Source organism: Myripristis murdjan, chromosome 3, assembly GCF_902150065.1.
Source record: "Myripristis murdjan chromosome 3, fMyrMur1.1, whole genome shotgun sequence".
Classification (NCBI taxonomy): Eukaryota; Metazoa; Chordata; class Actinopteri; order Holocentriformes; family Holocentridae; genus Myripristis; species Myripristis murdjan.
In genome coordinates, this window is record NC_043982.1 from 36,450,610 (window position 1) to 36,478,214 (window position 27,605).

The 27,605-nt window shown below is 41.4% G+C and overlaps 1 protein-coding gene across 1 annotated transcript in view; it reads left to right on the forward strand.

The window, feature by feature from the left end:
* Positions 1-27,605, forward strand: part of ush2a (Usher syndrome 2A (autosomal recessive, mild)) — a 277,638-nt gene that overhangs the window by 3,825 nt on the left and 246,208 nt on the right. Inside the window, 3 exon segments of the mRNA XM_030046799.1 lie at positions 747-971; positions 6,917-7,085; positions 26,404-26,539. Of these exon segments, the coding sequence (XP_029902659.1) occupies positions 747-971; positions 6,917-7,085; positions 26,404-26,539 (530 nt within the window).

A 27,605-nucleotide genomic window follows, 5' to 3' on the forward strand; every position in this document is an offset into this window, starting at 1 on the left:
TTTAAATCTATCAGTGGTCAAGGTGTGTAGCATTTCTAGTCCAAGTTTTACTTGTCAAAAGATGCAAGGTAACCCATTTATTGCTTACAGTAAATAACCCAGTTTTGGAAATGCTTAAAGGTGTATTTGCCTCATTTCACAGGAGCTATGCCCATGGCTTCACCTTGTTGCCATGCAAGGACCTAAATCAGTTAGCATTCAGTCTGTTATTGCCTTTGTGTGGGACGCAGCATTATGAAATTGGTGTTGATCGTTTTCTCTGACTCTTGAGTAACCTAGTAAAAACGCAAATTTTCCAAAAAAGGTGATGTGTTCCTTCAACTATCAATGTAATTCCCAAAGGAATACTGATGAGGAAGATGATAACTAGAGATCTGTGCGGTAAGGGTCGGCCCACAGGTCCCATGAAACCTGCCCAAGATTTTGTTGGCACTGGTTTCTTTTTTAAAGGTTGGGGTGTGGACTGAACAGAATAATGTCACTGTTTGTTGTGTTGTGGTTCCCCTCAGCATGTATGGAAATCTTTTAGGGTTTTCAAATAAAGACTAAAAAACTTTATATGGTGAACTGTGACAGTAAGTGGCTGAATGCAGAGTGCAGATTGCAGGCAGATGTGGCATGAAAAGCAGTGGGAGTAGGTGGCTGCAGTCATGAAAAAAGGCCCATAATGTCTTGTAATGCTTACATGTGCAAGTAATAAAGGTCCCTCGAAAGTAAAATTAACCATTTTAACTGTTGTCAACCAGAGGCACCTGTGTAACTGAGGACAGCAATGACACTCGTCCAGGAACACAGACACAGCCTGAGACTACACCCAGTACCAGTTCAGAGAGGCTTTCCACTGGATCCAGTAGTGTGGTGTTTCAGTCACAGCAGGAGGGATGCCTGGTCTCTCCCCCCTCGCAGAACCTGGGATCAATGGGATCCATCACCCTGGCATTGTGGATCAAACCAAGGGCTCCAGGAGAGATGTGAGTTTGATTTATGGACTTTGCAAAATATAAGATAATACCAGTGTGTTTGTGCCTTACGTTATTGGTGCTGTCTGCAGACAGTCAGTGTGGTCAGATACACCAGGGCTCATTTTGATGAAGAAAAAGAAGCCATTCGCTTTTGTACAATATGAAAACTAACTTCTGCAGTCTAAAAATACAAAGAACTGCTCAAGGTAGATGATTCATCACATAAAACATGGCACCTTAACTTGGTTTTGTCTGAGTTGTGTTTTCATACCAATGTATTCTTTACTCTCTGCTCTCTCTCAGTCACCTAACACCTGAAGTCTTTCCCTGTGAACACAAAAAATACTGCCTTGCAAAGCTGTCTTCTTGTTTTGAATGTCTTGCAGTTAAAAAAAAAAACAGTAAATTTCAAGTTATGCTTGACACTGGATAGTTGGTATTTTAAAAATCCAGCATATGCTGAAAACACATGGCATGCACTGTAGAATAATTGTGGGAAATGTAGACTACATATAGACAGAAGCAAATGGGCAGAAATTCTAAATGTCACCAGCATTTCCCCTTTAATTTCCTGATATTCTCATAGCAGTTTGCACTTCCTGGTTCACCAGACGGGTGAAGGGAAGATAGCGAGGATATATTGCACACCTTGGCCCACACAAATTGAGTTTTAAAGAATCCATTACCAGGAGATAATCATTCAAATTATTTTCACTCCTGCCTTTCAAAAATAGCAGACACCTGTGTGTTGTGGGTATGATTCACCGTTGTTGATTAGCAGCATGCAGAGCACTGCTTGTTGCCAAATGACACAAGTCCCACATTAAACTGTAACACTGATAAAACATTCTGGCTACCCGCAGGGAACAAACTGCGTTCCTGATGTATAATCAAACATCTGTTGTGGTGGGATATTTTTGTTTGTTTATTTGTTCCTTATTAAGGTGGCATTCCTGCCATGTTGATGTAAAACAAGGAACAACCAGGTCAGTCCTGGTTTAACTCTTCCTCAGTATCACTGTTAGGAAATGTGAGCAAACAGCTGCCTGTCATGTCCTACTTAGACATGCTGCGTGTGAGAGATGGGATGAGAGTGCATTGCAACGTCTTGTTCGAGGCAGAGCTGAGACGGTGTAGAATTACACAGTCAGATCAGTTTGCCGCACACACACACACACACACACACACACACACACACACACACACACACATGCACACACACAAATAAACACACAAATACAGATCAGTTGGATTTGCTTCACAGTACTCTTCACTCATGCACAGTAGGGACACTCAAAGGGAATTGACAGAGCAACCTGGGATGCTCTCCTTAAATGAGACTTGACACTAAAGTAGAACCTGTGCGCAACTCTGCTCAGTTTGCATCGGGCAGCCACAGAACTTCCTGTCAACACTGAATTGAAGTTTAGCAAGAAATGTAGCTGCTGTTGAAATTTAATCCAATACTATCAAACAACACATCTACACATGTTCAGTGTTGTGGTACATGGCAGATTAGCTAAACTGCAGCTAATCAGGGCATGAAAAAGCGTCTGGTCAAATTTCAGTGGTGTTTGTGGACAGGGAACAGAATGACTGGCTACATTGTAAGGCAGAGCTAAGAGGGAATATCATGCCAGTGGAGCATGCAGATATTTCTTGCATGTCACTTTCTATTCAAATCAGATACAGTATGTCTGATTAGTGGTGCACAACACAAATCTGAAACACCTGTGGTTCATTTTTGTTGGCCTTTCACCAAGCCAAGCATGTCCACATTCACACATTCAGCAACTCAGTGAAAAGTTAAAAGTGATAACCTTGTTGTAGGTATAAACTTATTCTTAGAGCAACATTAACTAGATAGATGTACCCCATATGTACCTAGGTCATAAAATATTGTGTTTGCGATTCCACCGTTTGATAAGTTTCATTGCGTGACTTTAAGAATGACAGAGAGAGAGAGATCAAATGTCTGCTTTGATTTTTACGTGGAGATGATTGTTTATGAAATCGCCTGTCTGAGGATTCACACGACAGACGGGGTTTTGTTGTCCCAGTCTACAGAACATGACACCTGTATGGTTGAAGTATAACTCACTCTCTGCGCCCCCACCATCTCTCTCTCTCTCTCTCTCTCTCTCTCTCTCTCTCTCTCTCTCTATGTTGCTGTCATTGGCCATCAGTCTTTTGTTGTAGGGACGATCATGGGTGCCATCAAAGAAGCCAGATGAAAGGAGGTCTCTATCCTCACCCCTGTCGATCTCTCCTCACTTCTCTCTCTCTTCCTCTCTCTTTCTCTCTCTCTCTCTCTCTCTCTCTCTCTCTCTCATTCTCCCCTTTTTGTGTTTTCACATCCCTCCCCTATCTGAACAATAAACAGAGCCAGCCACCTGTTGTCACAATCCTTTATCGTTATACCATGGCTTCACTTCCAGAAACTAATTGTGGATTACTTGTGCCAGTTACATAGTTTGACTGTTCTCATTTTGAATAGTATTTACCTTGGACTGGTTGCATTTATTGGACTTTTAACATAATATGCTAAAAAGACACATGCAGCTCAGTGTTATCAAGGATAATGAAAAGGTCAGCAGTTTAATGGCAGTGTGTGATTAGTGAGTTTCTTTTAGGGTCTGATTTTATTTTTGTTTATTAAAAAAAGGACGTTTTTTTTTTTTTTTTTTGCTCATTCCTGCCTCTTCGCTTTCCCTCAACTATCATGTTACCCTGTGCTGACACTGGATTTATGCTGTAATGTAGAAGGCCCCCTAAATTAACTTTACTTCTAGTCATGCTATAGCTTTATTTAGTGCAGTAATACAGCCTATATCACAATGTCCTGTGATGTGATGGCTGCCCATTACATTTTTAACTGACATATGTCTATCATTTTGTCTCATGACAGTCGTCTTCTTTAGTCTTGTTCTACTAGTGGCGCCAGAAGACGTTTTACAGTGAAGGGGTCACATCACCAGCCAACCACAGATATTAGTATAAAGGCATTCGTTGAACCTTTTGTCATTAATGTGTATTTTATTATGATGTCTTAGTGTAACCCCTGCTTACTAGAGGCATTAAATGCAATTAACATTAAATAAATATTAAATTAATTAAATATTAAATTAATAAAAATATATATGTATAATTAGGCTATGGGTTAAATTGATAAACTAATTAATTGGAAAAATAAATATTTTAGAACAGTAACCATGACAACTGTCCCATATAAAAAAGCCTGTGTGAGAATGGAATTCTCACTCTCACCGCTGCACCTTGAGAGACACTAGACAGACAGAGACAGAGACAGAGACCAACCAAGAGAAGAAAAAAAGAAGAGAAGAATAACACTCCTGGAACAGTTACCATCCTGCTGTTATAATTCAAAGAAAACTTGGTGAGTGGAAACAGTTTGTCACAAAGTAGGCTTATTAGTAGGCTAATAAGTAACCTAACTGTCAAAAGCCGTTAGCAGTAGTAGCTGCTCCTAGCAACGGCTTCTTTTAAAAACGTTCTAAAATATTAGCAGCTGTTAGCAACTATTAGCATTGGTGGCCATTACTGGCCATTTGCATTGACGCTAACGGGAATGGCATTTGACATTGTTTTTAGCCGGCTTTATGCCGGTGCGGTGGATCAGCTGATTATCAGCTGATCCGGGTTGTGAATATAGATCGGTATAGCTTTGGTGTGTTTTGTCAGTTAGCACTGGTGGCCGTTTGTATTGACGCTAACTGAAATAGAATTTAAAATTGTTTTTAGCCGGTTTGTGATATATATATATATATATATATATATATATATATATATATATATATATATATATATATATATATATATATATTAGGGATGGTCTGATCCGATCCACTGGATTGGTATCGGGTCCGATCCAGGCCACTATCGGATTTTTTTTTTGTTTTTTATTAGAACCCGTCCGATCCGATCCATAAGCTCAACTTCACTTTGCGCGACATGCCGTAGCACAGACGAGCTGTCGCCATGGTTGCCATGTGCCTGTGTTTTCGTCACATGAGCAGAAGCCTGCAGAGCTGTAGTCATGCCCTCCATTAACTTTACATTAACGGAGGACAAAAGCGCAACGTTTGCAATATGAGTGTCTCAAGGGGTGGTAGCAAAACCGGACGTTTTAACACAACGGACTTTATAAAGCATCTGCAGAAGCATCATGGAAAGGAGTACGGAGACTTTTTACAGGCGAGTGCAAAGAAAAGCGAACCGTTTTTGTTTTGGTGCAGCAACTCTTGGGTCTGTTTCCCAAAGCAGGTTTAGTGAAAACTCGGAGTCTGTTAAACCTGAAATGAGGGAAACTCTGAGTTTTCCGCTTCACAAAGGGAGGTAACTCAAAGCCGGGGAAGAGGGGTAACTAGCCTGTTTCCCAGAGGGAGGTAACTTAAGCTCTCGGTCAGTTAATGCAGTAACAGACTCCATGAAACTAACCTGGTCGGGACCAGGTTTTTCTCATGAAACCTCGAGTTTCTGTGTCCGCCCTCTTTCAGCCACACGGTATTTAACTTCCTTATGCATTCAGTCAGCAGGCGAGTTTAGTTCTGCCGTCTGTTACTTAAAAAAAAAAAAAAAAAAAAACAGTCAGTAGTTAGATGGCGTCTTTTTTTTCACGAACATGGCAATATAAAAATACAAGGATACAAGGAAGTTTATTTGTCATTATACAACAGGTTGAATAATGAAATGAATGAAATTAAAGTGTGGTTCCCTCTTAAAAATATGTAGACCTGCTGCATTTCAGCACCATGGACAGCTGTAGTAAAGGATTACCACTGTTTACTACAGTTAGATGTATTAACAGTAACATTTGAATGGCACGGGTAAGATTAAAAACATTAAAAATCTCACCAAAAAGTATAACTAACACAACTTTGACTGCAAATTCTTGTAGACAAACAACAGTACTTTATTCACAAAGCAAACATTAGCTTGAAGGCCTTTGCTACATGTTATTCCCTCTCTCTCCTCTGTCTTTCCCGTCTTCCTCTGCCGTCACTATTAAAGCATAAATTGCCAAAACTTTAAAAAGAAAACAGGAACTACTTAATGTTGTGTGAGTTTGTTCCTGAACAGTTTGACTGAAAGGTGAACAGTCTTTCAGCACTTAAGTGTAATTCATAACAGACATTTTGTGAATAACAAACATATGCAAAAAGCTTGTATCACAAATGGAACTCCAAAGACAGGTAGGGATGTAAATGTTTCTTTCATTTGTAATACACACTTTTAAGTTACAGTTAGTCTTAAAAAAAAATCTTCCTCTCCCTCTCTCTCTTTCTCTCATTTTTTAAAATTTAAGAGCTTTATTGGCATGACAAGTAGTGCTTATCTTGCCAAAGCAAAATTGCCTTGGCATTTCCAGTAGATCTTCATCTACTAGAAGTCATAGGTACTAGGAAGGAGGGGGGTGGGACAAGTTGCTTTGGCAAATCCCGTAGCAAACTCTCTCTCTCTCTCTCTCTCTTTCACACACACACTCGCACATATTCTCATGCACACTATTTCTCATGCACACATACTTGTCTTTCTGTGATTTATGGGGTGTGTTGGTCTGGGTTCATAAAAGCCATGATTTCCCATAAAATGTCAGTGATGGTGGTTAATATGACACTGTCGTGTGTGTATGTGTGTGTGTGTGTGTGTGTGTGTGTGTGTGTGTGTGTGTGTGTGTGTGTGTGCGTGCGTGAGTGCATGTGTGTGTGTGTGTGAGCACCCAGTGTAGCAGTAGAAATCTAGCAGTCATGTAAAATATTGATATTCCATGTGTAAATGTCAGAAGGAGAGAATTTGTGTAGAGGCGCTCGGCTCGAGTCTTTCTTGAGTCCACTCTCACCCTCAGCACTCAAATAGACTTAGTCAATTATTTTAATTTTGGCAACAGAGGTTGGCACACTTTATATGTGTTTGTGTGTTTCTCTCTCTCTCAGGGTGCTGCTAGAGAAGAGCTCAGTGGGGCGTTTGGTTTTCGTCCTGGCGGTGTCCGAGCAAACAGTCATCCTGCGCTACAGTCAATCCAACACTCAGCCACCTCTGACTGTCAGCTTCCGGACTGTTGGCAGGCTCACACTGGATAGGTGGACACACCTGGTGCTACAGGTAACACACCTGAAAGCTTTTGAGGTCCAAGTATCTGAAAGAGAGACAGATGTCCTGCCAGCTGCACCACATGACTGTGTTGGGATGAATTGTTTATCAATATTAATCAACAGTGTGATCAATAGATTAAATTTGCAGCGGAAACTGAGGATCTGTCACTGATATGTGGATTACATTATTATGAGTGTGTGTGGTTTGTGTGTGCATGTGTGTGTGTGTGTTATAATCTAACTAAGAAGTGCCATCAGGTTTGTGTTGAACTGTTGTCATGAGGGTTGCGAACGAGGAATGGTCTCTCTCTTCTCTCACTCTCTCTCGCTCGGCCTCTGTGTCACTCTCTCTGTCTTTCCCCTCTGTCATCTCTCTCTCTCTCTATCTCTCTCTCTCTCTCTCTCTCTCTCTCTCTCTCTCTCTCTCTCTCTCTCTCTCCCTCTCTCTCTCTCTGGGCTGGTGGTAATTATACTGGCAAACATCTGTTTTGGCACAGCTGCTGGGGCCAAGGGCACACACACATACCCACACACACGCACACACACACATAGACTGTCCCTCACACTTAGAAGGCTCACACATACAGTAGCTGCTCAAAAGCATGTTTTTTTCATTCATCTCTGTCACAATAATATTGATCCTTTGTTGCATCCAAGTACAAAGAAGTGGCGGACCACACTACAATACACTGGAACTCTGCTTGTAGTATTTATATTTTAACTCAGTTGGTGGCTCAATTATTTCCTGAGCCACCATTAAATTTAATACTCTGTCAGCAGCTTCCCATAGCACAGTGATACTGGATTGTCTTCCAACAGAACTTCAGATTATGTTCCATCTGATATGGATAACTTTGTTGCATGTTTGATTTAAACTCTATATGGAGGTCTGGGAAGTGTTTTTAGGTTATTTTTGGGTACTTCTGCTTTATTAGACAGATAAAGCACAGAGAGACAGGAAAGACAGGGTGGAGACAGAAGATGACATTCAGCAAAAGGGCCCGGATCAGTTTAAAACCCAGGCTGACGCAATAAAGACTTAATAGTATTTGGTAGATTCTATACCAGTTGGGCCACTGAAGTACCCATTTTGTAAATTTGTTATCGGAATTTGCATACACACTTAAAGCAAGCAGGAGACTTGATTACTACAGTGCAGAGCAAACACTGAACACCCAAATCATGTTGTGACCACTGAAAATTTATGGCAGTGGAAAAAGTTGGCCACAGTTGAATATGCAGTATAATCACATATTGCTGTCCAGACTAATCCCAGATATACTGTACAAAAACTGAAAAGGTGATATGCAAAGGCTGAAAAATTTGACCGTGATTGCTCGGAAATTACAAACAAAATGATCATAAAAAATGTTTTGTTTAAAAGTGAATCATTATATTTTGAATTTCCTGCAGCATGACATGCATTGTGATCATGTAGGCTGCCCAGGAGGTACTTGAACAGGTTGACCTAAGTGATTTGGCAGCTAGAAATGTGAGGAGCCATGAGCAACTAGAAATGTGAGGAATCATGGACAAAAACAGCTTTCATTGACTCTGATCGCTCTAAAATGGCAGCTACAAGAGCGCAGAATCGAGAGACTTGAGGTGACAAATGAATCCCTGTGTGTGTGTGTGTGTGTGTGTGTGTGTGTGTGTGTGTGTGTGCTTCTGGCCTGTGGAAGAGTATCATTTTGCAGATTACTCCACTGGACAATCTCTGTCTCTCAGCCTCGCTGAATAGCACCAAGAGAAAACATGAGCACAATGACAAGCCTTATTGCAAAAATTACTCTGAAACTTTTTTTTTGCAGGCTGCAGCATTAGTTTAAATCTATGTTATCCTTGTTTTCTGTAATCCCAGCTAATTTATATGCCTCGACTTTTTGTAGGCCTCATTACAAGGTGTCTTTGAAATGTTTTTAAAATTTCCTCTATTGAAAACTTTTTTACCTCTCCTTCATTCTAATTCCCCTCATTAATTTTGACCAGAATAACCCATTATAAAAAGTTTATCCACTGATGTTTGACTTGGAAAGATATTCCACCTACAAGAATATCATAGGCCAACACCAGAGGGCATCTTTGAGTGCTAAAAGTGCACTAAACAAAGTGAAAAATGAACATTCGTCAATGGGATTTTCCATAAAATCAATCATTAAAATTCTAATTAATATTGGCTTGGTTGTGGGTGGGTGAAAAAAAATTGTTTTTGAGTTTATTAAGTACTTACAGTGATCCCCATGCAGCAGAAATGATACGCACGTTTCCCTTTAAGAGAGACTGTACACCTTTACACACGAGGATCAGCTGTATAACTTCATTGATTATTTAAATGTCCAAACATGGCAACAGAAATAGTGAGGAACTAAGGTAAATTAATGTTCTGTATTCTTCTACACACCCAAAGGCCACACACACAGTCCAGGATCATACAGATAAATTGTTTAGAGTAAAGCAGCTGTCCTCCTGATAAATCCCATGTTCCAGCACAGGTGTCTAAAAAAATTATTTCAGAAGCTAAAACTTGAATTCTGTTTCCTCTGGAAAATTTCCTTTCTTCCTCAAGTTTCTCAATTTTTGTCAAGTTTGTAGCTACAGTTGTTAGTTTTGCTGCTTAAATGCCCCACGGTATTTACTGCAATAACATTACTGCACTCATGGAAATGTTTACAGTTACAGAAAGCAGCAGCTCTAACCTTTAAAGTAAACCATTAGAGAAAACACTCATTGGTGAAAATTACCAGATGGTGGTCAAGAAGATAGATATTTAAGTGTTTAAGAAAAGAAAAGAAAAGAAAACAAAACAACTTTTTAACCTCAACACCACGTAGCCCTAATGCAAGATGAAATCCTCTGCCATAATTTTAAAAATATCTATTAAACAGCAGCTTATAATTATGTCTTCATTATAGATAAGGACAGTATAAGGACTATTACTGGTAAATATTTGAAATCAAATGTAGTGTGTTATATATTTTTATTGTTTTATTGTTATTTCCTTATCTTTTGCCTGGAAAGCACTTTGAATAATCTCTGTGTATGATAAGGTGCTACATTTATTTATCTCGCCTTGCCTTGCCTCTGTTTGGTAATTGCTCAGCACTGCCTCTGATGTCCAAAAGACTGCACTGCACTCTTTATTTACTGTCTCACGGCAGTCAGTGATCATAGTTCAGCTTTCTCTCTCTTTGGACTTTGATTAAGAATCATAGAATAATCATGTAAATAACATTGTTTTGCTTTTGTTCTCATTTTTTACTGATATTCCTAGGTATGGCAAGGTTATTTGTATAGTGCCTTTCAAACACAAAGCAAGTCAAAGTGTTTTCCATAACAATTAAGAAGACATAAAGACAAGATTTCAAAGACAATTAAGTAAAAATCAAAAATCAAAATAAGATATAAAAATAAGATTTAAAAGACAGTTAAAATAAAAAAAAGCTACAGTTATAGTGCACAATGCATTAACGTTACGGTAGCGCACTCTTAATGTTCATTATTTTACAAAACTCTCAAATATGTTTTGTGTTTTTCTCTGTTTAAGCGTATTCCCCATTCCTCTACCCTTCTTTTTTTTCTTTTAATGACTAACTACAAACTACAATGTTTTTTGAAAATATAATTACATTGATAGAGCGAACAGTCAGGAATCAGGGGGGTATGCATGCTGTCCAGTAATGAAACACTGAGTATTGAGCCTTGCCAGAAAACCTAAGTTGTCAGTTTTGTTGACTGGCCGGCTGATTGCTGTTGATGTTTGGTGTAGTAATTTGGCAGTTGAACGTCTAGTGGGCTAAATGTAGCGCTGCTGATGGCTCAGTAGCTAGCAGGTATGTGTGTGTTTTTTTTGTGTGTGTGTGTGTGTGTGTGTGTGTGTGTGCCTGCAGGTACTGTGCTAAGATTGTACGGTTATTGCTGTGTATGTGCAGGCATGTATCTGTGTATGTGAACTGCTTGTGGGCATTTTGCTGAAACAGTGTGTTGTGTGCATGTAACTACGAGGTGTTTTTTTAGTGTGTGTGTCTTTGTGTGTGTGTGTGTGTGTGTGTGTGTGTGTGTGTGTCTATATCTGTGTATGTGTATACATGTGTCACAGTCTTTTATTTAACGGTATGGTGATGTGATCTGGTTTGACTATACAGGAGAATAACATTATTATCCTTGACACAGATACACACACACACACACACACACACACACACACACACACACACACACACACCATACATACATCCATTCTCATGTATGCACACACACTTTCTCACACCTACACATACACACACACAGTTCAGCAGTAATTTGTAGCAATCTGTCAGCCACAATGCAGACATTACCTTATGAAGGAGATGGGTAATTTGGAAACCTATTACACACACACACACACACACACACACACACACACCGGTCCTCTGTCGTTTTGAAAAGATCAAAACACCAAAAAAGACGGTCAAAAGGAATATGGGTTTCCAAGTGCCAGGAGCAACTTACACACACACACACACACACACACACATACGGTGCCAGGAGCAAGGTGCTACAGGGATGCTGGTGCTCCCTGGGTAGTTGTCTTATCTGATTATGGTAACGATGTAGAGAATAGTGGAGGAAAAGGCAGCCTGGGGGAGGAAGGGAGACTGAGAGGAGGAGGGAGGGAGGGAGGAGAGGTGGATCAGTTGTGAAGTGTTAGTTAGGAGGTGAACATACAGTGTGAGTCACCTTCCTGTACATTTCACCAGTATTTAGGAGTAGTGGGAGGGTAGCCGCTAAATAAATAAAAGTGTATGATCTTACTGCTGGTGCGGATGGAAAGAGAGAGGAGTCGCTGGATGTGGCCAGAAGATGTGCAGCACCGCTGTCAGCAGCTTGGGGTGGGGGGGGGGGGTGCATGTGTATGTTTTTTGTATATGTTTTTTTGTTTGTTTGTTGGATTAATCGTAGTAAGGTGATACATGTAAACATGTTACTCAGTTTCCTGCCATAATCTGGTTACTCAGTAATCTGGTTTCTTGTGTGCATGTACGTGTATTAAATGTGTGTATGAAGCATACCGTATGCCATTTGGTGGATGCTTTTACCCAAAGCACCTCACACTGCCATGGTCATATATATTTTTCACATGGCTGACATCAGTGAGAACCGAACACCTTACCCTTGGCATTGTTAGTCCAGCACTCTACACACAAAGCAATGGAGTGTAAACACTGGAATGATGAGAGCACTACAGTTGCTGTGGTAGGTGTGATTGAGTACGTGGCAAGTGGGCAAGGGTGCAGAGAGACAGGCAGCAGGCCTTACTCTTGCTAATATGTCTCAAAGAGTGAGATGTTGTGTTTGTGACTGAGATCACGGTGCTTTAGAGACACAGAAGAAAAAGACCAGAGACAGGACAGCGAGAAGTGTTCTTGAAATTAGGTGAAAAGCTGCTGCTGATATGGTAACAAACAAATTATATTGAAATTATTTCTACAGATATGATTTACATTTTTAGTGGGAATCATTTTTGCATGATAATTTTCATTTTCCCCAAAGAAAATCATGCTTTTTTTTTTTTTTTTTTTACATCTGAAAAAATGTTATTTGTATTTTGTCACACATTTTACCTTTATCAAAAAATTTCAACTTCTGCAAATTGAATATTGCACTTGGACATTCGATTTCGATAATATTTTGATTCATTACTCAGCCTTACTGGGGTTGAGCAATACTGTACATCCTCCTATCAACTGGTTATCACCCAGTATTTTTTTTCACCTGCTACTGTTTCCCAGTAGGAAATAGTAGCAGGAGACATTAAAATTGGGAAGAACACAGAGACAAACAGCAAACTCAGAGGAAAGATGTGTGAAAGTTGGGCAGCCTTAGCATAGTTTCTGTGCTGGCTCAAAATAAAAATTAAATCCACATGAGGGTAATGTTTCCCCTGCATGTGCTTCCGTATTTGAATATCTACATTTTAAGTCACCAAAAGTATAATTTAGTTTGGCAAAAAATCAGCAAGGGAATTCCCTCTATCACTGATCCCTAATGTATTTGTCAAATTTCCCAACTTAAGTGGCCAGTTATCTCTTTCTTGCCATGTCCCTCTGCCCCTTTCTCTCTCATTTGTTTGCCTGTCTCTGTTTTTGGGCTCCATCTATAACCTGCTATGGCCTGAGTTCTCTGCAGAGCAGCGCTGTCTGACTGCAGCTTACCGATTGAGAGAGGGAGGAATGAAAAGATGGAGTGAGAAGGAGAAAATAGAAAGCAATGAGATGAGAAGGTGAAGAGACAAAATAAAGACTTAAATAAAGGTGAAAACTGAAGATGAAGAGTATGAAGAGCAAGAGGTGAGCAAAAAAAGTAAAAAGAGGGAGAAGTGTCCAAAAAGAACCAAGAAATAAAGAGAAAGTAGTGTCAAAAATAGCCAGCAAAAGACAGAGTGAAGGGATAGGAGTGAACGATGTAAATGGCTTTGGAGTGCTGTGTTTTGGAGGAGCAGTGATTGACTGTGCGCCTGGAGGACCCCCAGAGGGGTCTGTCTTTGCTAGTGCCTGAGCAAATCAGTATTATCGGATGAGGCAGTGGCAGGGACAGCCCGTCACACTGGTCCCATCACGGCCCAACACGACAGCATGAATGTTTAACACTTGTGTGTGCACACATGCTCTCTCTCACACCAGCAATCTCATGCATACACTACTACATATACACAGAAGGAGATACATACACACACACTTACATGCACACACACACACACTAGTAGCTGGCTGCTTCTTGGAGAGGGCTCTTACTTGATGGCATAATAGCTTTGAGACAGAGAGAAAGGGAAGAGAGCAGAGAGAAAGGAGCAGAGGAACAGAAGTGTTAAGAAAAAAGGAAGAAGAAAGGAAGAGGGCAAAGGACAGAATGAAAAACACTCCAACAAGAGAGAAAACAGGAGTTTTTTTTAAACTCAACCTTTAAATGTTGCAATATTCATCCTTTTTATAATATTTATTTTAGTTTTATATTTATTTAATGTGTGCTTGTTGTCTGTCTTTAACTGCCTTATTAATTGTTCTGATCAGGAGTAGCACTTCTGATCAGAACAATTTCATTGTACAATAGCAAAAAAGCTTTCTATAAAGTAGCTTGATATGTCAAGTCAGCATCGCCACACACACACACACACACATACACACACACACACACACACACACACACACACACAGCCACTGCACACACATGCGCCGCCATCTTTACAAAAATTCAGAGTCCCAGTGGACAGATTGTCATTTTGCAGACCAGACAAAATTTGAATGGAGGCTAATGGAGATACAATCAAGATCACAGTCCACAAACACCCAGTGTGATGGTTTCTCATTTCACTCTTTCTATTCTTTATCTATCTATCTATCTATCTATCTATCTATACATACATACATGCCTACCTAAACTATAATCTGTCTCCTCACTCTGTCTCCTTGGTATTCCTTTGTTGTCCCGTCTCCTCCTCTAGGCGCCGACATCTCTTCTGCCTCACTACTTCCCTCTTAGACAGTTTGGCTGCTAAAAACTTCTACTGCATCCCATAATAACCTTAATGAATGCTTTCACGCACAATTACACTGGAAGACCCTGGCCCATGTGTGTTTGTGTATGTGTGTGTGCGTATGTGTGTGTGTGTGTGCATGGAGCGGCTTGGTCCTGGCAGTAGACAACTATTTTGCAACGTCTGATGCGATAACCTCTCTCTCTCTCTCTCTCTCTCTCTCTCTCTCTCTCTCTCTCTCTCTCTTACACACAGGCCTCTAGCATAGATGTGCACACGCCTCATCACCCCACTCTGTCAATCTCAGACCATTTCTCCCCTTTTTCCCCTTTTCTCCTTCTCACCTTCTGTCTCTCCCTTGCTGTTCTCTCTTTCTCTCCTGCAGTTTTCCCATACCTCTGTCTTCCTCTCCTTTACCCTCTGCCCTTCCCTTTCTGCTCTTCCCCCGTCTCCTTACTTCTTCTCACATTGTGCATACCCCTACTTTAATTCGTCTTTACTGTAACTTTGATTTTGACTTTAAGGCACCTCCTGCTTTAGTTCTGGGTGTAGTCATACGTGAACTGTATGCCAGTAGTCATGATTTTCAGTATTTAAACCTTTACCGGGCTGTGTTTCAGATGAACTGGGGTTGCTTTGGTGGGGAACTACAGCTGAATGAATATAAAGTAACTAGAAGTTTATGAAGAAACTTGGAGGTTTGATATGAAGAGCAAAGGGCCAGTTCAACTCTTTCTCTCTCGCTCACTTTCTCTCTCTCTCTCTCCCTCACTCACTCACTCACTCACACACACACACACACACACACACACACACACACACACACACACACACACGCACACACACACAAAGTCACAGACTCTCTGTGCCACCCAGAGTGACAGAGACAGATTGTGAGACGGACTGGAGGTGAATGTGTGTGTGTGTGTGTGTGTGTGTGTGTGTGTGTGATAATGCATACATACAGCATGTGTATGCTTGGGAGTTATTATGGGTTTTTTTGCTCACATTTGTGTGAGCTTGAATGCATGATTTGTGTGTGTGTGTGTGTGTGTGTGTGTGTGTGTGTGTGTGTGTGTGTGTACATGTTTTTGTGTGTGTGTGTGTGTGTGTGTGTGTGTGTGTGTGTGTGAAGGTGAGGCAAGGTTGTTACGTACGGGTGAAGCGGACACCTCTATGCTAGCCCTCTGCCCGCTGGCACAGGAGGCGAAAGGGCACAAGACTGGCATCAATTACAGAGTGAGAGAGAGAGAGAGAGAGTGCGCGAGATAGAGAGACACTGAGTCAAAGTGAGGAACGTTTTGGGGTTTTTTTGTCTTTAAATTCATTAATTTATTTATTTCCACTAATGTTAATGTGGAGTGGGTGCTGTATAGCTCAGAGCAAGGCACTAACATTGCCAGGGTTAGGGGTTATATTCCCACTAGGGCTTTGAGACAAAATTGTGCTAAAAATGCACTCAGGGTGCTGGAAGGTGCACAGGATGAAAGCATGCACCGACCAGCATATGTTACATTAACCTAACCTTCCTAGAAACATCTGCATGTGCTAAGCTAGAAAGTTGCATTTTATTGATTGCAGACCTACTTGAGAACATTACTGTAATGCAGCCTTCAAAACCAGAAAAAGATGCAGCCTGACGCTGTACAGTCTCACATTACAGTATTGATGTAAACAGACAAAACTTTTGAACATAGTTGGCTGGTCTAGCTGTTTTATTATTATTTGCCTTTATCTGCTAAATGTGTAAATATCTCATGAAAACACCAATAATCCCTCGTCTGTCTCTGTCTCTACATTAGGGCTGCAAACGTGTCGCATTTTTTCAAATTGAATACATGGTCCCATTCTCCAGTGAGTATGCATGTACTCATTTTTTTGTTTGTTTGTTTGTTTGTTTGTTTTTACACCTCTACTGACCACAGCATATGCACAGTGGTGCGACTGTTCATTTGGCCAAAATTGTTTTGGTTCCAACTGGCTTCTGTTTTCCAAGCGCCAACAGATGACATTGGACCAGGACAAATACCTTGACTGCATTCAGATCTGGTTCAAAAACAAAAACAAAAACAAAAAAAAAACAACAACAACAACCAAAAAACAACAAAAAAAATCATTGCCCAATGTCAGGGCAGTGCGCGCTCCACGCCAGGGGCAATGAAGCAGTGCACAGCAGTATTGGGCAGTGACAAGTCCCTAATAGTTTATTATGTTGAATATACTGATATACTGACCCCTAAATAAAAAAAAAGGAACCAAAACATAATCTGATTGATTCATTAGGTCAATGTAGCACCAGTTCATATTTCATGATTAACAGACCAGTGATCATAAGCAGTTATTGCAGTTATTGCATCTGTAACGTGTTATATGTCAGTAGTTGTAACAAGTATGCCCAGCCCACCTTCATATTCGATTCATCATCAACATAATGGCAGGTTAGTGTGATGTAGGGACCTCTGGTGAGTGATGTCCAACAATCGGGTGTCACTGCCACAATACGGGCTGGATGACAGGTCATGTTTGATGACCGACCCGCAGTCGTGGTGTAGTTTTTCCACTCGAGCTGTAAGGTCAGCCAACTTGGGAGTGTATAACCTGGCTCCAAATAAGCCATGAGAGGAATGAATCCATCATTTTCAACAACGGAAAATGGTTGCATATCTAGAGCTACCATTTTTGCAAGAAGGTCAGTTTTCACTTCGTGCCTTGTTAGATTTCTTCCAGGTGAATACATGCTGAGTTTCCTGCTGTGGGTCGGGTGAAAATAAACTGGATTGGCTGCTTCTGTCTCAGATGATTAAGCACAGATGCAGTATTTTTTAGGTACTTGACACAGTTTACATTTCAATTTACCTCTTCCTTCATCCAAGTCAAAATAACACCATGTGATACATGGGTTATTGCTTTTTTCTTGCTTGTCAAATTTGTCAGAGCACAGCGAAGAAATGCATCAGCTAGAGTGGAAACAACTGTGGATAATTGCACAAAAGCATAGGCTTTATTCAAAATTTCCTGTTCCAGAAATTTGTAAAAATATATGTCCATAATATATAGACTTAAAAAAAACATTAAAATATGCTTATGAAATGTGACAGGAAAAACTGCCTACAAAACAATATTTGATTTGCTTTTATTCGTAAACGTTTAGGGTCTACTTGATGAGTACTTGTATATTCGATTACACATTTGCCCCTTCTCTACATCCCACCCACCTTCTACTGTGTCTCTCTTTATAAAGAATTTGCTCTATGCTTTTTGCTCAGAGAGAAAAAGTCTTAGAGACTTATGGTCTTTATTAAAAGGTTGGCGTGTCACCTTATATATGTCCCCTTTCTCTCTTTTTCTCTCTATCTTTCTCTCTTCTTTTTTCCCTGGAGACAATTTTCTTTCTCTCTCATTCTCTCTCTCTCTCTCTCTCTCTCATCTTCCTCACATTCAGTTTCTCCCTTCCTTTCTCTCCTTCTCCATGCCTCCACCTTCTTTGTCCTTCCCTCTTTCCATCTGATTCTACCTTCTCTCTCTCTCTCTCTCTCTCTCTCTCTCCTCCCTCTCCATCTCCCTGGGGACAATTTTCTTTTCTTAAATAAACTGTCATAGCTAGTGTTAAAATATGGGCCTTACGCGGGGCGAGCGTGGCAAGGCAAAGGCACGGGGCCCTGGGCTGGTATAAAACATGGATAATATGCCGTGAGAGGTAATTGTGTCTTTTAGCGCTGAGATGAGTAGAACAAATGTGTCTCCCTCCCACCCTCTCGCTCTGTCTCCCTCCCTCCCTCTCGCTCTCTCTCTCTCTCTCTCCCTCTCTCTCTCTCCCTCTCTCTCATTCGCTTTATATTTCTCTTCCTCCTCTGTCTCTCTATCCCTATCTCTCTCTTTACACACCACGTCCGTGCTAATATGATAGAGAGAATATTGGCCGTTCATCAGAGCTGCTAACAGCGTGGAGCAAAGACAGAGATAGAAGAGGAGGTGGAGAGAGACAACAAGAGAGAATAGGAGGCCACATAAAGAGTGAGACAGGATAAAATGTGGAGGGAGATGCAAAGCTGGAGAGCAAAGAATGTACAACAAGGGAGATGAAGTTGGGACTTGCATGCACACAACAATGTGGCTGTTGCTGACATTATAATTAAGACAATAGCATGACGCTTACTAGCCCCGTTTGCCTGTGAAAATCCAGTTTGCACCTTGTTGGCACAGTCACTAGTGGACTAAAGGGGCAGCAACAAGCTTGCTTTCCAGCTTTGTGCACAGAAAAAAAGGTGAAGACGACAAACTACCATCTTGAATTGTTGTGTTGTGCTTGTAAACAGGCATGGACAAGCCACATAAGGGTGAGATTTTAGATTTTACTGCGAATATTCCCGAACAGCTTGTTTCAGGCAATAGGAAGAAAGGTTCAGCAACACAGGAAATGTTTTCGCCCACATGCAGTCAAGGTGCCGCAGCACTTCCCAGAGGAGCTATTCCGCAGAATAAGAATCAGTTGTAGCACCACACTCGGAGGTAGTCACAAATGGGTGTTTTAATTGGAAATAACACTGACATAACCATCAAGCTACATCACCACATGCACAACTTGATCACACTTCCCTGTCCCTGCATGTCGTCTTTTAACAAAAATGTTTACCCCATCAGTTTTGAGATATTTGTGTTATTACCATAAACAAATGAGACTGTTACTGATAAGACTGGCAGCTTCTCCTGGGCCTCTACTCTGCACTTTTTAGATTGTGTGCCACTGGGTCATTTTTCACAGGAAATAATGCTGGATTGTTTTATGGCGCAAAACTTGGTGCCACTGTTCTCTAGCAGAGTTTCAACCTCATGTTATCTTACCTCGTTTGAATACATATTCACTGTTAACAAGGGCTTTTTATAGTTTCATATCCTTGTTTTGGCCCAAAACAAAACAAAGCAATAGCAGGTAGAGGGACTGGGGACAAGTTGCTTTGTGGTAAGAAGCAATGGGGTTTATGAGAAATGTTGTCCTAAACTTTAGAAGCATAAGATTCTAGCACATTAAGCATATAACCTAGAAATATACAAGTTCTGACTGGTCTATTAATGTGAATAAAATCTGGGTACTCCACATTTGTTACTGTAATTGTGCCTACTCCACTAATAGCATCATTTCCCTAACATAATCAGTATGTGTTGTTACATGGGTCCTGCCTTACTTGCATTATTGTCTTAATTATTTTACAGTTGTATTCATTTGTGAGCTTGTAAAAATGGTCAGTGTGCAGCGAGGAGGAAGAGAGATAGGGAGAGAAACCGAGTGTGTGAGAGAGGGAATGAAGTAGGTGAAAGAGAAATACAGAGAGACAGTATATTAGGAAGCAGTGCACAGAGAAGAATGTGTGTCATGAAGGTGTGGAGATCAGTCTAATACCTGACCAGTGGTGGAAAGACTACTGCAATTCACAGCTCAAGTAGAAGTTACTTTTCTGATATTTTACTGCTCAAATAAAGTAAAAAGTAGTTCATTTAAAATATACTCAGAGTAAAAGCTACTGAGTTACTTTCTCAAAACAGTAACTGTGTTAGGTGTGATCTCTTCCATGCAGTTAAAAAGGGATTAGAGAAGATGGTTCAAACTGCATTCTTCAAATGTACATTGTGCAAAATTGCTGAAGGTTGATTGAAGCGAGGACCCTGTAGTCTCAAATGACAAATGTGGTATAAGCACCTGATATGATGGTTGAGGCCAACTTTTCCCCTTTTTCCACAGTTATTCCACATTTTTGCAAGTTGAATCTAAATGGTCCTCGCTTACATCGACAATGTGTCTGTTATGGGAAATTTGGAAATGACAGAAAGTGGAACCAACAAAGTAGAACCAGGTTCCACCTCTCATCTCTGCTGACTGAGCGTTCATTGTGAAAAGTTGATTGTTCCTTGATCATTTGCAGTCCGGCCAAAATATACTCTGTATAGGCGTATCTCTCCTCTCCTTTCTCCTCCTCTCTTTTTTTGATGACACAATTCAACTCTTTCATTTAACTCTTTCATTCCACATCTCCTTCATGTTTCCACCTTACTCCTCCTCTCCTTTATTTTCCACAACCTGCGTCACTCTCCTCCCTTCTCCTCTTTTGTCTCCTCGTCTTTCCAGTCTTTTTGCCACCCTCCTCTCTTCTCCTCTTATCTTCTCTCCACTCCATGGTTAACCAGTTGATAATGGAACAACATTACAAACAAGAACAGCATTTCTGCTTCATTTAAATGATAAGAGTCTGTGACACTAGCCCAACTGGACAGGAGCATAAATAATACATAATACACGGTGTGTGCGTGTGTGTGTGTGTGTGTGCGTGTGTGTGTGTGTGTGTGTGTGTGTGTGTGTGTGTGTGTGTGTGTGTGTGTGTGTGTGTGTGCGTGCGTGCGTGCGTGCGTGCGTGCGTGTGTGTGTGTGTGCGTGTGTGTGTGCGTGTGTGTGGTGCCATGTGTGTAGATAATATGAGGAAGTGAGTAAGTCATGCTATTCTGAAGCCTCATTCAGGTATCAGCCTAAGGCATACAAGCATAGGGATTTCTCTCTCTTGGTCTCTCCCTGCCTTCTTTACCCTCTTTATCTCTCTCTCTCTCTCTCTGACATTTTTATATCGCCCTCTCCTCCTCATCATCCTCTACTCAGTCATATTCTCTTTTTTTTACATCTTCAACATACCATCCCTCCTTCCTTCTTTTCCTCTAATAAAACAATGCTTCCTCCTTAGATCAGTTCCTTCCTTCTTCTCGTGAGTCTTCCTCCATCACCATCCCACCATCATTATCTCCATCCCGCTCTCCCTGCATACTCTCCCACATCTGTCTGCCTGTCTGTCTGTCTGCCTGTCTCTCTCTCTCTGTCTGTGTCTGTCTCTCTATGCAGTGACAGCTCCACTGGCTGTGGAATGAGGTGTGTTATCAGTGAGTGGCATGTCAGTCAGTCACAGCGCAATACAGCCCAGAGGAGAGGCATGAGGGGGGTGGGGAGGAGAGTTTGGGAGGAGGGGGAGGTGCGCTGGGCAGGGGAGGGGAGACAGGGATTAGAGTAGGTAAGGAGGAGATGGGTGAGGAGGAGCAGACAAAGAGGAGGAGCACTGGCAGAGTGGAGAGACATGGAAACAAAAGCTGGATGAGAACAGTAGAAGAGATGAGGAAGGAGATGAAGAGGTGGGATATAGAAGAAGTACATGGAGAAGAGGTAGTGACAACAAGATGGGAAACAGAAGAGGAGGAGGTGAAGAGAGCAGAGAAGGGAGGGAGGAGCCGATGAAAGGCAGTGGCCTAGTAGTGAGGGGAAAAAGACACAAGCATGGAAGAGGTGAGGAAAAGAGAGAGAGAAATGAGGGAGTGACAGGAGACGGTAGAGGAACGTATGATGGAGTGGTGTGAGGAGAGTGCTGGGGGGGAGAGGAGGAACAGAAAGGATGAGAGGAGGAGCAAGTAAGGGTGAGAGAAGGGTGAGACGGAGATGTGGAGCTTAGGAGCAGAGTGAATGTCATGGACTGGGCTGATGAGGAGGAGAAGGAGGAGGTGAAGAGTAGGATAGATTGTGTCCTTTTTTGTGAGACAGGTCAAAGGGGGGCAGCAGAGGGTTTGTGTGTGTGTGTGTGTGTGTGTGTGTGTGTGTGTGTGTGTGTGTACGCATGTGAACCAGTGTTTTGTCAGGACAACAATAAAGGGCATCTCTTCCACTGCTCACTCACAAACACATACGGAGATGCTAAGCTCCTGCACAGAGCTTTGCTGCCTCTTCAGCTGTTAATAAAATTATCAGACAGCGGTAAAATATGTATCTAGAATTGGTTTCTATAATAATATGTGTAAGGTTTCCCTCACTTAGTTTGACCTCAAGCTGTCACTTCTGAGGTTTTAAATCAGCAGCCAAGATAGTCATTTCCAGTTATAAATGTTATTCATAAGTCTCCAAGTCTGTCTACACCATGTCAGATGTTTGGATAATGCCGAGTATTTAGAATAATGAGAATTATCCAGGTGAATTTCTGTCTCCTGGACCAGAAATGCTCCGTTAAAGCTTCACTTAAAGTGTGAAAATTATCCCTTTGAAATAAAGTCCCTCCACTGCTAGCTTTACATACATTTTGATTCACTGCATTGAAGATATTTTTCAATGTCAAACTGATTTTCTGTTTCTGATGCAGTAACTTAAAGAATGTGATAACTGAAAACAAACTGTAACACCTGTGTTTCAAAGCTGAGTTTGTTTACATTGCTTAAGTTTTTTACATGAAAAAGAAACAAAGCTACGTTTTGCTCTCATCATGGGTTATAAAATATGGCAAAAAGTCTACTTCTGAAAGCCAGCTCCTCGAGAATCTCTGCAAAATAATCTTTGCAAAATATATTAAATCATGTCTTCACTGTGTTAAGGTTTGGAGTGCTGTGAAATTCAATCCAGTTCATACTAAATGACCCAGGTGATCAGGAAGTGTTCCTGCAGCCCACAGACACCTGATTCCTCTCCTCACCTATCACTGTGGTCAGCTGTTTGCTAGCTATCCACCCCCCCTCATGTATAAAGTATCCGCTTTTTTCACCATTGCATGAAATTCAGGTTAGATCAAAGGTAAGCTAAGGTCAGGTCAACAAACAGGCTCACACAAGTTTGTTTTGAAACAGATGTGCCTGACACAAGATTTTGACTTGTATTTTTAAATTTATAATCCATCTGCAACATGCCTCCAGATTCTCTTCTAGGTATTGAGTCTGCACATTTTTGAATCCTAACAAAATCATTAAAGTATGAGAAATTTACTCGTTTTTTGTTCCACATCTGCCCCTGTTTTGCTTTTAATGCCAGTTACAGAGCTAAAATTGTGTTCAACATGAATAGCCATACATTTTTCTGTGATCAGTCAAATTAAATTATCGTGATATTGTTTATTTTAGATTTTCTGTATCATGTCTTGCTGTTATAGCTTGCAGCTTCTAAGTGGACATAGCACACAGTCCACACTGTGCACTGAGCCATGGCTTGGCAGCAATATGAAAATCGAGAAGAGCTTTAGTCAAAATGCCAGTCTACAGATCACTAAAAGCTTTCTACTCAGGGTTTCCCTAGGCTTTTAGAGAGGCTTAGGTGGTAACATTGCCAGTGTGTTGAGTTTTGCACAGGAAAAAGGAGCATAATTTTTTCTAACAGCACACAGCAACCTTTAGGAACAAATATAAAACTGAAGTAAACTATTTGGTAAGGAAAAGGAGATAGTGGAAAATGCAAAATGATTATAACATAGCCTTTCCTGGACAGGAAAGCACAGCAACATATTATGCATTTCACGTGTCTGTTAGAAGATGAGGTAAAACACTGTTAGCACTCTCTAAAAGGTAATAATACAGTACATCGAAATTTTATGCATGGAAAATGGAAACTGTATAAAAGAAATATGATAGACTGCTTGAATCATAGAATCATAGAATACAGTTGGTCCTCACGCATATTATGGTATTGCAGGATTTTGCCAGAAAAAAAGAGACAAAAAAATCACTGTATGCAAGCAGGCCAGGCACTAATGGAGTTGTGAATGGCGGCAAGGCCAACAGGTGGTGCGTAGGTTAAGATGGAATAGCCATGCTGGCACCGGACTGAACCTTGCTGAAACCATCTCTCTGTACTGTTTCAGGTTCAAATTTAACATGTGACAGAGAGAGAGTGTGCAGAGAGAGAGAGAGAGAAGAGCAGAGAGAATGTGAAGAGAAGTGAAACACAAGCTTGTAATGAAAGAACTTCCTTGTAGCTAAGAGCTGTATGGTTTTGGGAAATATTAGGCTATGTGACTGTTTGTTGTGAAAACATAGTTATGATATGCAATTACAATTAGTTGTGCAGTGCTGCTTTACTTCAGTGGGTAGATCATGACATCCATAGTGCCAGGGGCTCGACTGCAGCAAGGCCTACCAATGCTAAAAATGTACGTCCTCATAGCACTCCAAGGTGGTTTGGTTAAAAGCGTTCATAAAATGCATATTTTGTAAAAAGGGAGAAGAGGATAGGTAGAGTTTAAAGGAGTCCTCTCCTTTTCTCTGGACTTAGTGGACACAGTCCAGATGAGGCTAGTTATCATCACTAAAAAATCCTCTAACTCCTTTTCCTCTTCTTTTCCCCATCCTCACGGGACTCTGAAGTTACACCGGCTGAAAAAGACAGAAAGAGGTGGGGGGACGAGGAAGCGGGGTGGGGTAGAAAGACGGATGGACGGGGGAAGGAAAAGAGGGAAGGAAAGCGTTTGTGAAAGCTAACAAAGGGGAGTTGGCGGTGTTTCAAAGGGGCGCGTGGCGGCTAAGGAGGATGAAGCGCTTCAGGATTCATTTACATCAGGCCTGACAACTGCCTCACATCTCCCCAAGAGCCATGGAGCGCTTTGGCTTAGAGATTCCTAAAGAGGGCCCCTTCTTCCAGCTCTCTCTTTTACACCCGCTCTCTGACTTTTCTTTTTCTCTGTCCTGTCTGTCTCTTTTTTCCTTTTCTTCTTTTACTCTTATTCTCGCTCTCTCTCTTTCGCTCTCTCACACACATGCCAGTCTTCAATCAGCCTTCATGAAAGTGTCTGTCTGGGCGTCTTAACTATCCTCGGAGAGGCAGACACTTGTCTGGGCCCGACTTCATCCCCTAAAGGCGTTTTTTGACTTGGACTTATTTCCCTCCTCACACCTTTTCAACTCTCCTAGAGAGCTGACAACGGGTGAGAGCGACAGGGCAACATAAACACGAGGGGAAAGGACTGGAAGGGAGGAGAGGGGAACTCATGGAGAGAGGGAGAGGCAAAAATAAAGATAGAATGAAGACATAGGTAGAGGGAGCAAATGATGGAGGGGCAAGGAAACAGAAATGAGGAAACGAGAGAAGTAGGAAGTGTGAGCTAGAGAGCTGGAGAAAGACATTAAGGAGAAAGCAAGGAGGAGAGAGAAAAGGACGGGGAACATGAAGAAGAAAAAGAGGACTCCAGCAAGACAGAGTCTTGTTTATCAGTGGTCCCACAGTGTGCTTCCCAAACACAGGATTTGGAGAGGGGGTAAGGGGAGAATGAGAGAGTGGGACAGAGCACATTGAAGTTTTTGGGGGGGAGGAGAGCCCCTCTTATGAAAGTATCTTTCTTTTTGCCCGGGTTTGATGTGAAACGGGAGCCGCTTCTACTTTGACAGTATTGCCTGCCGTGCGGTTTTAATATTCATGCAGCGGATGAGGAGAGAAGAGAGGAAAGGAGTGGAGAGGAGATTTTTGGTCAAACAGAAAGCTAATTTGTGGCTGCTGCAGTTTAGCCTGGGGCTCTTTCTGCTACTGGGGAAATGAGCTGGAAGATTAGCCCTATGTATAATTCACACACACATGTGCGTGCACACACATATACACACACACATAGGTGGTACATACATGGACAAACATACATAGACGTGCACATTCCACATCTATGGTGTGTGCATGCACATACATGGACACTGTATGCACACCCAGACCGGCTGCTGCTGTCTGTGAGGCGCTGTGTGTTACAGCGGTAACCTGCTGCCAGGCCTTTGCAGCTACATCTGCCCCTCAGGCCTCTCCCACATGTAGTCACTATTGTGGTGTTTGGACAGTTAATGGTATCAAATGTTCTTATTCCTCCTGAAGCAATTAAAGCCTCAGTCACTGAGTAATACGATTAGTGAAATATTGTTTGTGTGTGTATGTATGTTTATTAAAAAATTTACACAACATTTTGAACATAAAAAATGATGAGTTTCACTAAACATACAGTAAACGTAGACAACCACTGAATTCTTACTGGGCAACGCAGACTGAAATGCTACTCTGATTTGTGTCTAGGTCCATGACAGGCATGTCAGTCTTTTCCTGGATGGGCTTGAGGCGGATGGGATGCCCTTTGACACACAACCTCTGAACTCTAGGCTCCATGACATCAGAGAAGACAGCACCATGTGGGTGGGACTCAGCTCCAACGGTAAAAATGACTGTTCTCCTGAAAGATTAATATTTTTAGATGTTATGTTTTTGAAATGTTACACAGGTTTAGAGCTGCACTGGAAATTGAAAATTAGTTATCTGGTCTTTTATATTCACCCCCACTGAGTAAAAAAAAGGGCAGCCACAGTGTCAGCAGCCCATGTATTAAACAGCTGTCCCATTAGAACCTGTTTAAAACTGTGGCTGTCGCAATCAAGGAAGGAAGAAGGCTTGTTTCCCAAAACTGAAATTACTCATGACTCCAGTCCCCAAACCGCAAAGAAAAATATCACCCAACCACTGTGTTTTGTTCCCTAAGTGAACTAAAATTCCCACTGAGTATTTATCATGTCTCTATATCTGAATTTGATGTCAATGACTACTCCTCCTTTATTTTCCTCCTGGCCTTTATCCCTCTCAACACATCTGTGATTGATTGGTTGTACCCGGGAGCCGTCTCAGAGTCAATAGGAGAGAAATTGAGAGAAAAATGATATCCGTTCATCTCCAGAGTGATAAACGAGTGTTTTTCTTCTCGTTTATCAGACATTGATCCCCAGTTCACGGCAGGTAGCATCTGATCAGCTGGAGATCACATCAGAGGTGGTGATCAATACAAGTGATTGGCTTGGGGGAGAGTGTGTGTGAGTGTGTGTGTGTGTGTGTCTGTGTCTGTGTGTGTGTGTGTGTGTGTGTGTGTGTGTGTGAGAGAGAGAGAGAGAGAGAGAGAGAGAGAGAGAGAGAGAGAGAGAGAGAGAGAGAGGTGAGGTGTTGAACCCGGGGGCTGTGTCTGGAATTCCGATCAGTGGATTGATCAGATGAATACTGATCAGATGCATTGATTAACGACTATGGTTGGCTGTTTGGAGTGGACCCTTCCTATCAAAGGGACAATTTGTGATATTTTTTTATTTATTTATTTAATTCACACTTAAAAGAATTTGGTTGAACAGTGCTGATCCTTGTGTTGAAAGCAGTTCAGCCTCTTTCACACATAGTTCCTGGTATTCACACATGCAGTCACATTCAGGAACATTTCCTTCTCGTGCCTTTTCATGCATGCC